This window comes from Leopardus geoffroyi, chromosome C1 (genome assembly GCF_018350155.1).
Source record: "Leopardus geoffroyi isolate Oge1 chromosome C1, O.geoffroyi_Oge1_pat1.0, whole genome shotgun sequence".
Taxonomy (NCBI): domain Eukaryota; kingdom Metazoa; phylum Chordata; class Mammalia; order Carnivora; family Felidae; genus Leopardus; species Leopardus geoffroyi.
The window spans coordinates 127,216,008-127,229,021 of record NC_059328.1 but is presented as its reverse complement, the minus strand read 5'-3'; the positions used below and the strand labels follow the sequence as shown (position 1 = coordinate 127,229,021).

General features: G+C 38.1%; 1 protein-coding gene across 5 annotated transcripts in view; it reads left to right on the top strand.

Annotated features, from left to right (window-relative positions):
• Nucleotides 1-13,014, top strand: part of ZRANB3 (zinc finger RANBP2-type containing 3) — a 304,410-nt gene that overhangs the window by 10,972 nt on the left and 280,424 nt on the right. For 2 of the 5 annotated variants that reach the window (XM_045479595.1, XM_045479591.1), the window contains exon 2: nt 11,362-11,529. The exons of 1 other annotated variant lie outside the window; for it this stretch is intronic. In XM_045479595.1, coding sequence (XP_045335551.1) covers nt 11,366-11,529 — 164 coding nt within the window. In that variant the 5' untranslated portion in view covers nt 11,362-11,365. Of the gene's footprint in view, nt 1-6,926; nt 7,009-11,361; nt 11,530-13,014 lie in introns of those variants that run through there. 2 more of the 5 variants (XM_045479592.1, XM_045479593.1) reach the window with 2 other exon arrangements.

Below are 13,014 nucleotides of genomic sequence, written 5' to 3'. Positions count from 1 at the left end.
TTAATTTTTTTTTCAATGTTTATTTATTTTTGGGACAGAGAGAGACAGAGCATGAACGGGGGAGGGGCAGAGAGAGAGGGAGACACAGAATCGGAAACAGGCTCCAGGCTCTGAGCCATCAGCCCAGAGCCCGACGCGGGGCTCGAACTCCCGGACCGCGAGATCGTGACCTGGCTGAAGTCGGACGCTTAACTGACTGCGCCACCCAGGCGCCCCATGTGCAAAAGCTTTTGATTTTGGTGTAGTCCCAATAGTTTATTTTTGCTTTTTTTCCCCTTGCCTGAGGAGACGTATCTAGAAAAATGTTACAAAGGCCAAAGTCAAATTACTGCCTCTAGGAGGCATAAACTCCTCTGGGGGTTTTATGGTTTCGTGTCTCACATTTAGGTCTTTAAACCATTTTGAGGTTTTTGATTGTTTTTTGGATGATGTGAGAAAGGGTTTCATTTTTTTTTTGCATGTAGCTGTCCAGAATTCCCAGCACCATTCCTTGAAGAGACTGTTTTTTCCTTATTGTATATTCTTCCCTCCTTTGTCATAGATTAGTTGACGAGGTAAGCATGGGTTTATTTCTGGGCTCTCTATTATGTTGTGTTGATCTGTGGGTCTTTCTGCCAGTGCCACACTGTTTTGATTTCTATAGCTTTGTAGTATATCTTGAAATATATGACCATGATACCTCCAGCTTTGTTCTTTCTTAAGATTGCTTTGGTTGTTCAGGGTCTTTTGTGGGTCCATATAATTTTTAGGATTATTTGTTGGAATTCTGTGAAAAATGCTATTGATATTTTCATAGGGATTGCATTGCATCTGTAGACTGCTTTGGGCAGGGGGGACATTTAACAGTATTCTTCCAGTGCATAATTGTGGAATATCTTCCCGTTTGTTTCTGTCATCTTCAGTTTCTTCATCAATATTTTATAGTTTTCAGAGTAAGTCTTTCACCTCTGTGTTAAGTTTATTTCTAGGTATTCTTTATGCTGCAGCTATAAATGAATTTATTTTCTCTTTTTGCTACTTTGTTATTAGTATATAGAAATGCAGCTGGTGTATGTTTACTAATTTTGTATCCTTCAACTTTACTGATTTCATGTATTACTTTTAGTAGTTTTATGTCAAATCTTTAGAGTTTTCTGTGTATAGTATCACACCATCTGCAAAAAGTCAAAACTACTATATTAGCAATTTGGATACCTTTTATTTCTTTTTCTTGTCTGATTGCTATGGCTAGGATTTCCAATACTGGGTTGATTAAAAGTGGCAAGAGTGGACATTCTTGTCTCAAACTCAATAGTTTCACCATTGAGTATGGTATCAGCTCTGGGTTTTTCATAAATAGCATTTATTATGTTTAGGTATGTTCCCTATAAACCTAGTTTGAGAGGTTTTTTTCAAAATATATCATGAACAGATGTTGAATTTTGCCAAATCCTTTTTTTGCATCTATTGAGATGATCATATGATTTTTATCCTTAATTTTGTTGCTTGTGGCATATCATGTTGATTGATTTTCTAATATTGAGCCATTGTGTCCTTGGAATAAATCCTACTTGATCATGGTGAATGATCTTTTTAATGTATTGTTGAATATAGTTTGATGATATTTTCTTGAAGATTTTTAATGTATTGTTGAATGTAGTTTACTGATATTTTCTTGAAGATCCTATGTTCAGAGATGTTGGCCTGTGGGTTTCTTTTTTTGGTAGTTTCTTTGGTATCAGAGTAATCCTGGCCTAACAGAATGTAAGGTTTTTTTCCCTCTTCTATTTTTTGGACTAGCTTGAGGATAATAGGTATTTACACTTTTTTAAATTATTTTTTAAAAGTTTATTTATTTTGAGAAAGACAGCACACAAGAGGGGCAGCGAGACAGGGAGAGAGAGAGAATCCCAAGTAGGCTCCTCACTGCCAGCTCAATGTCTGACATAGGGCTCAAACTCACAAACTGTGAGATCATGACCTGAGCTGAAACCAAGAGTTGGACGCTCAACCAATTGAGTCACCAAGGTGCCCTAACAATAGGTATTAATTCTTCTTTAAATGTTTGGTAGAATTTGCCTGTGAAGCCATTTGGTGCTGGACTTTGGTTTGTCAGGAGTTTTTTGATTACCAATTTAATTTTCTTTTTTTTTTTAATTTTAACTAATTTATTTTTAGCACTTATGTATTTTATTTATTGAGAGACAGAATGCAAGCAGGGGAGAGACAGAAAGAGGGAGACACAGAATCTGTGGCAGAATCCAGGCTCTGAGCTGTCAGCACAAAGCCTGATGCAGGGCTCAAACCCACAAACCATGAGATCATGACTGAAGTCAGATGCTTAACTGACTGAGCCACCCAGGTGCCTCACCAATTTAATTTTCTTATTAGTAATTAGTCTGTTCAGATTTTTCTATTTCTTCCTGATTCAGTTTTGGAAGATTGTGTTTCTAGGAGTTTATCCATTTCTTGTAGGCTGTCCCCTTTGTTGGCATATAATTTTTTGTCGTATTGTCTTACGATTCTTTATGGTTCTGTGGTGTTGAATGTTACTTCTCTTTCATTTCTAATTTTATTTTTCTCCGGTTTGAGTTTTGTTTTCGTTTTTTGAGGAGTCTGGCTAAAAGTTTTATCAATTTTGTTAATCTTTCCTACAAGCCAGCTCCTTGTTTCATTGATCTTTCCTATTCTTTTTGTTTTGCTTTGCTTTTAGTCTCTATTTCATTAATTTCTGTCCTGATCTTTATTATTTCCTTTCTTCTGCTGTGGGCTTTGTTCTTCTTTTTCTAGTTCCTTTAGTTGTAAAGTTAGATTGCTTAGTTAAGATTTATCTTGATTCTTGAGATAGGTCTGTATCACTAAAACTTTTCCTCTTTTTCATTTTCATTTGTTTCCATGTGTTTTTCTAAAGTTTATTTTATTTTTATTATTTTTGATATAGAGTGAACTGGGGAGAGGGGCAGAGAGAGAATCTTAAGCAGGCTCCACACAGTGCCCAACGCAAGGCTCCATCCCATGACCCTGGGGTCATGACCTGAGCTGAAATCAATAGTTGGATGCTCAACTGACTGAGCCACCCAGGCGCCCCTTCATGTGTTTTTCAGTTTCCTCTTTGATTTCTTTGTTGACCCGTTGGCATGTCTTAGCTTCCACATATTTGTGTTTTTTCCAGCTTTTTCTTGTGATTGATTTCTAGTTTCATAATATTGTGGTCATAAAAAATGCATGATATGATTTCAGTCTTCTGAAATTTATTGAGGCTTACTTTGTGGCCTAAGATGTGATCTATCCTGGAGAATGCTCCTTGTGCACTTGAAAAGAATGTGTATTTTGCTGTCTTGTGACCAGATGTTCTATATATATGTTAGGTCCTTCTTGTCTAATGTGTCATTCAAAGGTGGTGTTTCCTGGGTGCCTGGGTGGCTCAGTCGGTTAAGTGGCCAACTTTGGCTCAGTTCATGATCTCACAATTCGTGGGTTCGAGCCCTGCATTGGGCTCTTTGCTGATAGCTCGGAGCCTGGAGCCTGCTTCAGATTTTGTGTCTCTCTCTGCCCCTATCCTGCTTGTGCTCTGTGTCTCTTTCTCTCTCTCAAAAATAAATAAACCTTAAAAAAAATTTAGAAAAAAGGTGGTGTTTTCTTTATTGGTTCTGCCTGGATGAATATCCTTTGATATAACTGAGGTGTTAAAGTCTCCTACTATTATTGTATTACTGCAATTTCTCCCTTTGTTTCTATTAACATTTGTGTTACGTGTTTTGGTGATTCACCATTGGGTACATAGATATTTACAATTGTTGTATCCCCTTGTTGAATTATCTTCTTTATCGTTATGTAGTGTCTTTGTCTTTCATTACATTGTTAGTTTTAAACTCTGTTTTGTCTGATATAGGTATTGCTACCTTGGCTTTTTTCTCCCTTCCATTTTCATGGAATATCTTTTTCCTTCCTTTAGTTTTCAGTTTTTGTGTCTTTTTAAGTCTGAAAGGAGTCTCTTATAGGCAATATGTAGATGTGTGTGTGTGTGTGTGTGTGTGTGTGTAACTTTTTCTGTTCCCCATATCTTTTTGATTGGATCATTTAGTCCATTCACATTTAAAGTTAATTATTGATAGATGTGTGTCTTGCCATTTTGTTAATTGTGTCTAGTTGTTTTTGTTAGTCTTTTTTTTTTTTTCTTTTGCTTTCTTTCCTAGTTATTAATTACTTTCTGTAGTATTATGCTTGGCTTTCTTTTTATTGTTTGTGTATTATAGGTGTTGTGTTTCTGGTTACCATGAGGTTCATATATGGTGTCCTAATTATATATCAGGCTGTATTAAGTTGATGGTCACTTAAGTTTGAACACATTGGAAGTTCTGAAAGAACTTTTTTTACTCATGCCTTCCATACTTTATTTATATGATGTCATTTATTACCTATTTTTATTTGTAATTTTCGTACTTCTAATTATGAGCCTCTCTTTTCCACTTAAAGAATTCCCTTTAAGATTTCTTGTAAGGCTGCTTTAGTGGTAATACCTTTCTTTAACATTTGTTATTCTGGGAACTCTATCTTTCCATCAATTCTGAATGAAAATTATGACAGGTAGCCTATTTTTGTTTTTGTTTTTTTTCCTTTCAGCACTTTGAATGTATCATACCACTCATTTCTGACCCACAAAGGTTCTGCTGAGAAATTGGCTGACGGCCTTATGGTGTTTCCCCTATATGTAACTTTTTACTTCTTTCTTACTGATTTAAAAATGTTTCCTTTATCTTTAACCTTTGGCATATTAATTATTATGTGTTATGGTGTGCACCTTCTTGGGCCATCTTTTTTGGAATTCTCTATGCTTCATGAACCTGGATGTCTGTTCTTCCATAGGCTAGGGAATTTTTCATCTGTTCTTTTTTAAATAAGTTCTATGCCTTTTTCTCTCTTTTCCTTCTAGTACCTGTATAATGTGAATGTTCGTTTGGTTTTGTATAAGAGATCCCCTAACCTATCCTTATTTATTAAAATTATTATTATATTTTTTGTTTAGCACAGGTTCTTTCATTACACAGATCACAAATCTGTTCTTCTACATCTTCTAATGTATTGTTGATTCCCTCTAGTGTAATTTCCATTTCACTTACTGTATTTCTCAACTCTGATTATTCTTTTATATTTTGTTTGTCAAAATTCTCACTAAGTTTTTCCATTCTTCTTTTCTGTCCAACAAGCATTTTTATGATCGTTACTTGAATCCTTTATCAAGCATATTGCTTGTCTGTTTCATTTAGTTCTTTTTCTGAGGTTTTGTTTTGTTCTTTCATTTGAAGGATGTTCCTCTGTCTCCTCATTTTCTTCACTTGTTTGTATGAATTAGGTGGAACAGCTGATTCTCCTAAATTTTAAGCAATGGTCTTGTATATAATCATCCCCTGTGTAGACTGTGTGTGCCTAGTGACTTTGGTTGGATGGCTGGAGCTGTGTCTGGGGCACTCTGTATTGGGGCCAACATGATATGATGGCCTCAGCTGAAGTGGGCATATGTCGGGGTGGTCTCAGGACTCTTTGTCTCAAGGCACCCTGGCAGGACAGCTAAAGGTGAAGTGTATGTTAGCCAGAGTGTCCTGGGACTCTGTGTAGAGGATGCCTTGGTAGGAGAGCTAAAGCTGAAGTGGATGTGGGTCAGTACAGTCCCTGGGTTCTCTGCACAGAGGGCACTCTGGCAGGATAGCTGAAGCTGAAGTGGGTGGAAACCACCACAGTGTCTCAGGACTTGCTGCATAGAGTGCACCCCGCTGGGGCAGCCAGAGCTAAGGCAGGGTCCAGGCCACGGTGTCCCATTGTGCTGCATGCAGGGGTACCCTGGCATGATAGCTGTAGCTGAAGTGCACACAGGCTGGGGCATTTCCCAGGGGTCTCCACGTAGGAGGGAGGTGGTTGAAGCTGGAGTGGATGCAAATCAGGATGTCTCGGGATGCTCAGCACCGAGGATTCCCAGGTAGGGTTGACAGGAGCTGAGGCTTGTAGAGGCTAGAGTGTCCTGGTGTGCTCATGCAGGGGCTGCCCTGGCAAGGTGGCTGATATGGGCATGGGCTGGGGATTCCTGGGACACTCTATGGAGGGGGGCACCTTGGATGGGTGGCTGGAGCCTTAAGTAGGTGTGAGCCAGGAGGTCTTAGAGCACTGTGCCCTGGGGTGCCCTAGCAAGCTTCCTGGAGCCAAAGTGGTGCAGGCCCGGAATGCTCTGGGGTGCTTTATGCGTGTATCACCTTGGCAGTATGGATGGAGTTGTAAACAAGTGGTGACACGGATTGTCCTTGTGTATGCTGCTCTGAGGCTGTTTTGGTGGGATGGCTGGGGCTGGTGTGGGCTAGGGGCCCATAGCTCACTGAAGGAATAGGCCACCTAAGGTGCCCACACCCTACTCCCATCCGCACCATCAGGGTGGAAACTGAATGTAAACTGGTGCTGTCCAACCTCTCCGACCTGGAGAGTTCCAGCAGCTCCCTTGCTGTTTGATGGAGTTCTATGGCTGGATATTTTATATACTAGCTTCTCTTTCAAACCCTGATATTTTCTTCTGTGACCCAGGGCATCCCAGGCTGGTATGGGCCAGGGACGCGGTGCTTGCTGATGTGGTAGGCCGGCTCTGGCACCTGAACCCTGCTTCTATTGCACTCTCAAGGTGGGGGATGTGCATAAATGTTGGGCTTGCCAGACTCTCCCACTTGAAGGTAGTTGCAGTAGCTCACTGCCATTCAGCAGGATTCTGTTCGGCTGGTTCCTGTATATTCTAGTTGCCCTTTTAAACCGTGGCTTTTTTTTTTTTTCTCCGTGCCCTAGGGTAGATGAATCTGCTCGAGGTCAGTCCATCCCTTATGCAGTTGGCAGCATCAGAGGTGGGGTTTCCTTTGTTAGCATGTCTTCATCTCTATTACCTTTCTCTAAGTGGCTTATCTTTTGTTTTGTAGAAGTTGTTCGGCCAGCCCTCAGTTCTTCTTCAGGAGGAATTATTCTGTACATAGGCATAGAATTGGTGTGTTCATGGAGAAGGTGAGTTTAGGGTTTTCCCATGTTGCTGTCTTGGACTGGAACCAAATTTTGATTTTTTTTATTTCTCCTTTCCCTTTTTTTTTTTTTTAATTCAAGTGAGGTGATTTACACTGTTAAAAAAAAATGGCAATAATAGATCTATTTGTGTCTTTTCTGATCTTGCAGGGAAAGGTTTCAACATTTTACCTTAAGTCTGATGTTTGCTGAAGGTTTTTGGTAAAAACTTGTATCATATGAAGTAAGTTCTCCTATTTTTCCTATGTTAGGTAGCTTTTGTTCTAAATGAATTTTGAATTTTATCAGATGCTTTTTTCCCTACTGTTGAGATGACTGTGCAACTTCTTTGTAATTTTTGAGAATTACAGTGATTGAGCTTTTTTTACAGTGCATTTTTTAACAGCTTAATTGAGATATAATTCTCATACCGTAAAATTCACTCGTTTTGCAATTCTGTGAGTTTTGATATATTCATAGAGTTTGGGAACCATCATCACAATCTAATTTTAGAACAGTTTCATCACTCTAAAAAGAAACCCAGTGCTTGTTAGCGGTTGCTCTCTGTTCTCTGCCACCATACTCTTCCCACCCACTGTCCAGACTCTAGACTTAGGCAGCTACTCATTTACTTTCTATCTGAAGGTATTTGCCTACTCTGGACCTTGACTTCTGTCCCTGAGTTTAATATTTTCAGGGTTCATTCATGTTATAGCATGTATCAGGATTTCATTGATTTTATTCTCAATGATTTCATTGATTTTGTACTCCATTGTATGGATATACTACACTTTCTTTATCATGTCATCAGTTTATGGACATTTTGTTTGTTTCTCTTTTTAACTACTATGAATAATTCTACTATGAACATTTTTATGCAAGTTTTTGTGTGCTTGTATGTTTTACATTTGTTTTGGGTGTATACCTAGAAGTAGAATTTCCAGGTCTTATCTTTTTCTTTTTTGCCATCCTAATGAGTGTGAAGCATCTCATTTTGGTTTTGATTTGCAGTTTCCTTATTACTAATGATGTTGAACATTTTTTTGTGTGTGCTTATTGGCCATTTATATACATTATTTGGAGAAATGTCTATTCAGATATTTGCCCATTTTTAGATAGGGTTATCTTCCTTATATATTCTGGGTATCCATTTTTGTCAGATATAATTTGAAAATATTTTCTACCCTTCTTTGGGTTGTCTTCACTTCCTTGATGGTGTTATTTGCAGCTGTAAAGGTTTTAATTTTGGTGAAGTCCAGTTTATTTTTTGCTGTTGTTGCTTTTATTTTTGGCTTTGTATTTAAGAAATCATCACATAACCCAAGGGCATGAAGATTTACTCTTCTGCTTTTTTTTTTTTTTTTTTTTTTTTTTTAAGAGTTTTACCATTCTGGCTACTACATTTTAGTTTTTGGTCCCTTTTGACTGTTCTTTTCCTGTTGAAGTATTTTGGCACCCCGTGAAAAATCAACTAACCCTGAATGTAAGAGTTTATTTCGGAATCTCAAATCTGTTCCACTGATCTGTCTGTCATCAATCTAGTACTACACTGTCTTTGGTAGCTTTGTGGTATGTTTTACAAGCAGGAAGTATAAGCTAACTTCATTCTTTTTCAAGATTATTTGGCGTTTGATTGAGTTTTAAAAGTTTAGCACTGAATTCCTAAAATAAGCCCATTTTGTTTATTTTTTAAAAGTTTGTTTATTTTGAGTCGGGGGACAGAGGGATAGGGAGAGAGAATACTGGCAGGCTCCAAGCTCAGTCAGCATGGAACCAGATCCAGGACTCAATCACATGAACAGTAAGATCATGACCTGAGCCAAAATCCAGTCTGATGTTCAACTGACTGAGCCACCCAGGTGCCTAAAATAAGCCCATTTTAAATGTCTTAATATTTTAGGCTTTTAATTTATTGCTGTCTTGGTTTGCTAATATGTTGTTTACCCATGAATAAGGGAAAATGTCTTATATACATATTTTTTTGTATTGTGTTTGTCAGATCAACGTGGTGTCTCTCCCGATTGAATGGGGGCTCTTCTTATATGTGAGGTGACAGTAGGGGAGAGGCTGGTGGCATGGGCAGTGAAAGAATTCACCTGAGGCTGAACAAAGTAGATAGAAGTTTATTGAATACACTGCAAGGGAGCAGTGGGCAGGATGGCAGAAGAGAGATTGTCTGCAATGAGGCAGTTTTTTTTTTTTTTTTTTCAACGTTTATTTATTTTTGGGACAGAGAGAGACAGAGCATGAACGGGGGAGGGGCAAAGAGAGAGGGAGACACAGAATCGGAATCAGGCTCCAGGCTCTGAGCCATCAGCCCAGAGCCTGACGCGGGGCTCGAACTCACGGACCGCTAGATCGTGACCTGGCTGAAGTCGGACGCTTAACCGACTGCGCCACCCAGGCGCCCCCAATGAGGCAGTTTTTAATGGTAGAAGGTGAAGAGGTATGGGAACATATGGAATTTTCCCTTTTTTTGGTAACTGTGCCTGGGTGTAAGTAGCCCATTGGTCATTTAAGGCTTATGGATATTTTGAGGTTGATTATCTCAATAGCTTTATCTTCTACCATTCTCTACTTTGGTTCAGCCACATCAGCCTCCTTTCTGTTTCTAAAATCACTCAGCCCTTTCTCAGCGTGGAGGCTTTCCATTGATCCTGTCTGTGTGAAGTGCTCTTCTCTCAATTTTGAACTTGGTTGGCTCTTTTACCCCCTTCACACTATAGACTAAGCTCATCCTAGGAGAGTCCTTACCTGGTCAGCCTACCTAAAGCGGTCATTACTCTCTTAAGTTCCTTCATATTATTTGTAATTATTTATTTGTAATTATTTATTTATTTTTAGTCTCCCCCTCAAAAATGTAAGCTTTGTGAAAGTGGTCTTTGCTTCTCTGGATTCTGACAGGTTATAACTATTTGTTATTAGTAAATATTTGTTGAAGTCTTGAGATTCTTAAACATTGGATACAGAGGTTGATGACTTCTTTTGGGTGGGGTGTAAAGTTTTATAAATCTGCAAGTAATTGAGAGAAAAGCAAATTTACTTTGAAGATGGAGTGACATTCTGTATAAACATAACAATTGGGACGCCTGGGTGGCTCAGTCAGTTAGGCGTCCGACTGTGGCTCAGGTCATGATCTCACGGTCTGTGAGTTCCAGCCCTGTGTTGAGCTGTGTGTTGACAGTTCGGAACCTGGAGCCTGCTTTGGATTCTTCGTCTCCTTCTCTCTCTGCCCCTCCTCCGCTCACGTTCTCTCTCTGTCTCCCAAAAATAAATAAAAAATTTTAAAAAAACTTATTTTAAAAATACAAAATATATAACCATGTAAGCAATCTAAATACAAAATATTATTAGAGAAGTTTTCTAGTTTAGTGACTTAGTAAGACTTTTTCTTGCATAGATCTGAGAATTTACAGATATATGAAATTTTTATATAAAAAAATTAAAATGACATTTGTGGAAACCCAGTGGTGAGGAAAGTGCCAATCAGGCAGTGATTGATTCTGTGGATTCATTTGATTTAAAAGAATTCATTTTAATGTTTAAAAACGAATCTCATTTAATAATGTTGAGTTAATATAATTATAAATTTGGAGTTGATGTCTTTGTATTTTATAATTTTTAAAATGCAGTTTTACCCCATTCTTAGAAAATTTGGTGTGATATGAAAATGTATATCTATAAAAGGATTAATTTTAAAAGACTTCCACTTTCTATAGGAAATCATTTCTTATTTTAAAAATTATTTAGTTTTTAGGTGCCAAAGGGGTCATCATTAAGCACGGTTCATGAGTTCCAGTCCCTTATAGGGTGAGCTCGAGCCCCACTTGGGATGAGCTCTGGGCCCTGCTTGGGGTGAACTTGAGCCCTGCTTTGGGTAAAACACGAGCCCGCTTTGGGTGAACCCCGCTTCTCTCTCTCTCTCTCTCTCTCGCTCTCTCTCGCTCTCTCTCTCTGGCCTCTGCTCACTTGTGCCCTCTCTCTCTCTCTCTCAAAAAAAAATTATTTAGTTTTTAAAAATCCGGTTGATTTATAACTTTTCAGTAAAACATTTATTGCTTAACACAGGGTTATGGTTATATTATGGTTCAGTTTGAAATACAAATGAAATAAAGGATGCTGGTTCCTAGATTGTGCATTGAGTAATTGCTTTTGGACTCAGTGCTTTGAATTGTCTTAAGAGCTCATTTTGTGAAAGTTATTTAACCAATTTATGTAGATAGTATATCAAGGCTACTGATATAAGTACTTTAATATTATTATTTATGTTTAATTCTCTAATACATGTAGTAATAACCATTTTCCCCATCCCTCCTCTTTGGTGATTTCTTTTTCTTTTCTTTTCTTTTTTTTTTTTAGGAGCATGATGCCTAGAGTTCATAAGATAAAAAAGTCTCTTCCACCTCAGAATTCTTGTTTGACAAATGAATCTTATAAACAGTTGGATTTTTTGCCTGACAAACTAAGAGCAAAGCTGCTTCCTTTCCAGAAAGATGGCATTGCTTTTGCCCTCAGAAGAGATGGCAGGTAAAGTACTTTTTTCAAGACATACTAAAAATGTTAAGTTCTGGCAAGTATATATATATAAAAGCAAAGGTCTGTGCAAACCATTCTTTTTCTATATACCTAGTATTCCCATTTATTTTTTTATTATATCTTAAAATAATAATTTTAGTATATATCGTATTTTGCCTTCATTCTTTTTTTTTTTTAACTTGTTTTATTTTTTATTTTTTTAAATTTACATCCAAATTAGTTAGCATATCGTGCAACAATGATTTCAGGAGTAGATTCCTTAGTGCCCCTTACCCATTTAGCCCATCCCCCCTCCCACAAACCCTCCAGTAACCCTCAATTTGTTCTCCGTATTTAAGAGTCTCTTATGTTTTGTCCCCCTCCCTGTTTTTATATTATTTTTGTTTCCCTTCCTGTATGTTCATCTGTTTTGTCTCTTAAAGCACTCATGTGAATGAAGTTATATGATTTTTGTCTTTTCTCTGACTAATTTCACTTAGCATAATACCCTCCAGTTCCATCCATGTAGTTGTGAATGGCAAGATTTCATTCTTTTTGATTGCCGAGTAATACCCCATTGTATATATATACCACATCTTCTTTATCCATTCATCCCATCGATGGACATTTGGGTTCTTTCCATACTTTGGCTACTGTTGATAGTGCTGCTATAAACATGGGGTGCATGTCTCCCTTCGAAACAGCACACCTGTATCCCTTGGATAAATGCTTAGTAGTGCAATTGCTGGGTTGTAAGGTAATTCTATTTTTAGTTTTTTGAGGAACCTCCATACTGTTTTCCAGAGTGGCTGCATCAGCTTGCATTCCCATGCCTTCATTCTTGAGTGATACTTCGATTGACAATATAGCTCTACTAGTTTTTTTTCTTCCAGCTCTACTATTTTTTAAAGTTTATTTATTTATTTTGAGAGAGAGAGAGAGCATGTGTGCATGCACGGATGAGGAGCAGAAAGAGGGAGAGAGAGAATCCCAAGCAGGCACTGCACTGTCAGTGCAGAGCCCACTGTGGGGCTTGATCTCACCAACCCTGAGATCATGATCTGAGCTAAAATCAAAAGTCGGACGCTTGACTGACTAAGCCACCCAGGCTCCCCTACAGCTCTACTTTAATAGCCTTTTTTTTTCTTAGCACTTTGAAGGTTGTATTCTATTGACTTATGTCTTTCATAGTTACCATTAAAAAGTATGCTCGAGTCTGAAAAATTTACTTTACAGGTGACTTATTGATTACAAGGAGAAAAACTACAAAAAGGTCCTTTAGTATAGCCTATAGTGGTGTAGCTACAGACATAATGTGCTGCACAGGAATTATACAACATTCCTAACTGGTGTTCTTCCTGCAAATTACCTGTCCTTTAATCATGAGGAAACAGTGTAACCTGTTCAGAATGTGGGATTTTTGTTGGAAAATTGACCTGAACTCTTCAAGTGATACAATGGCATGAAACAACCAAGGGAAGTGATGAGAATGTCCTA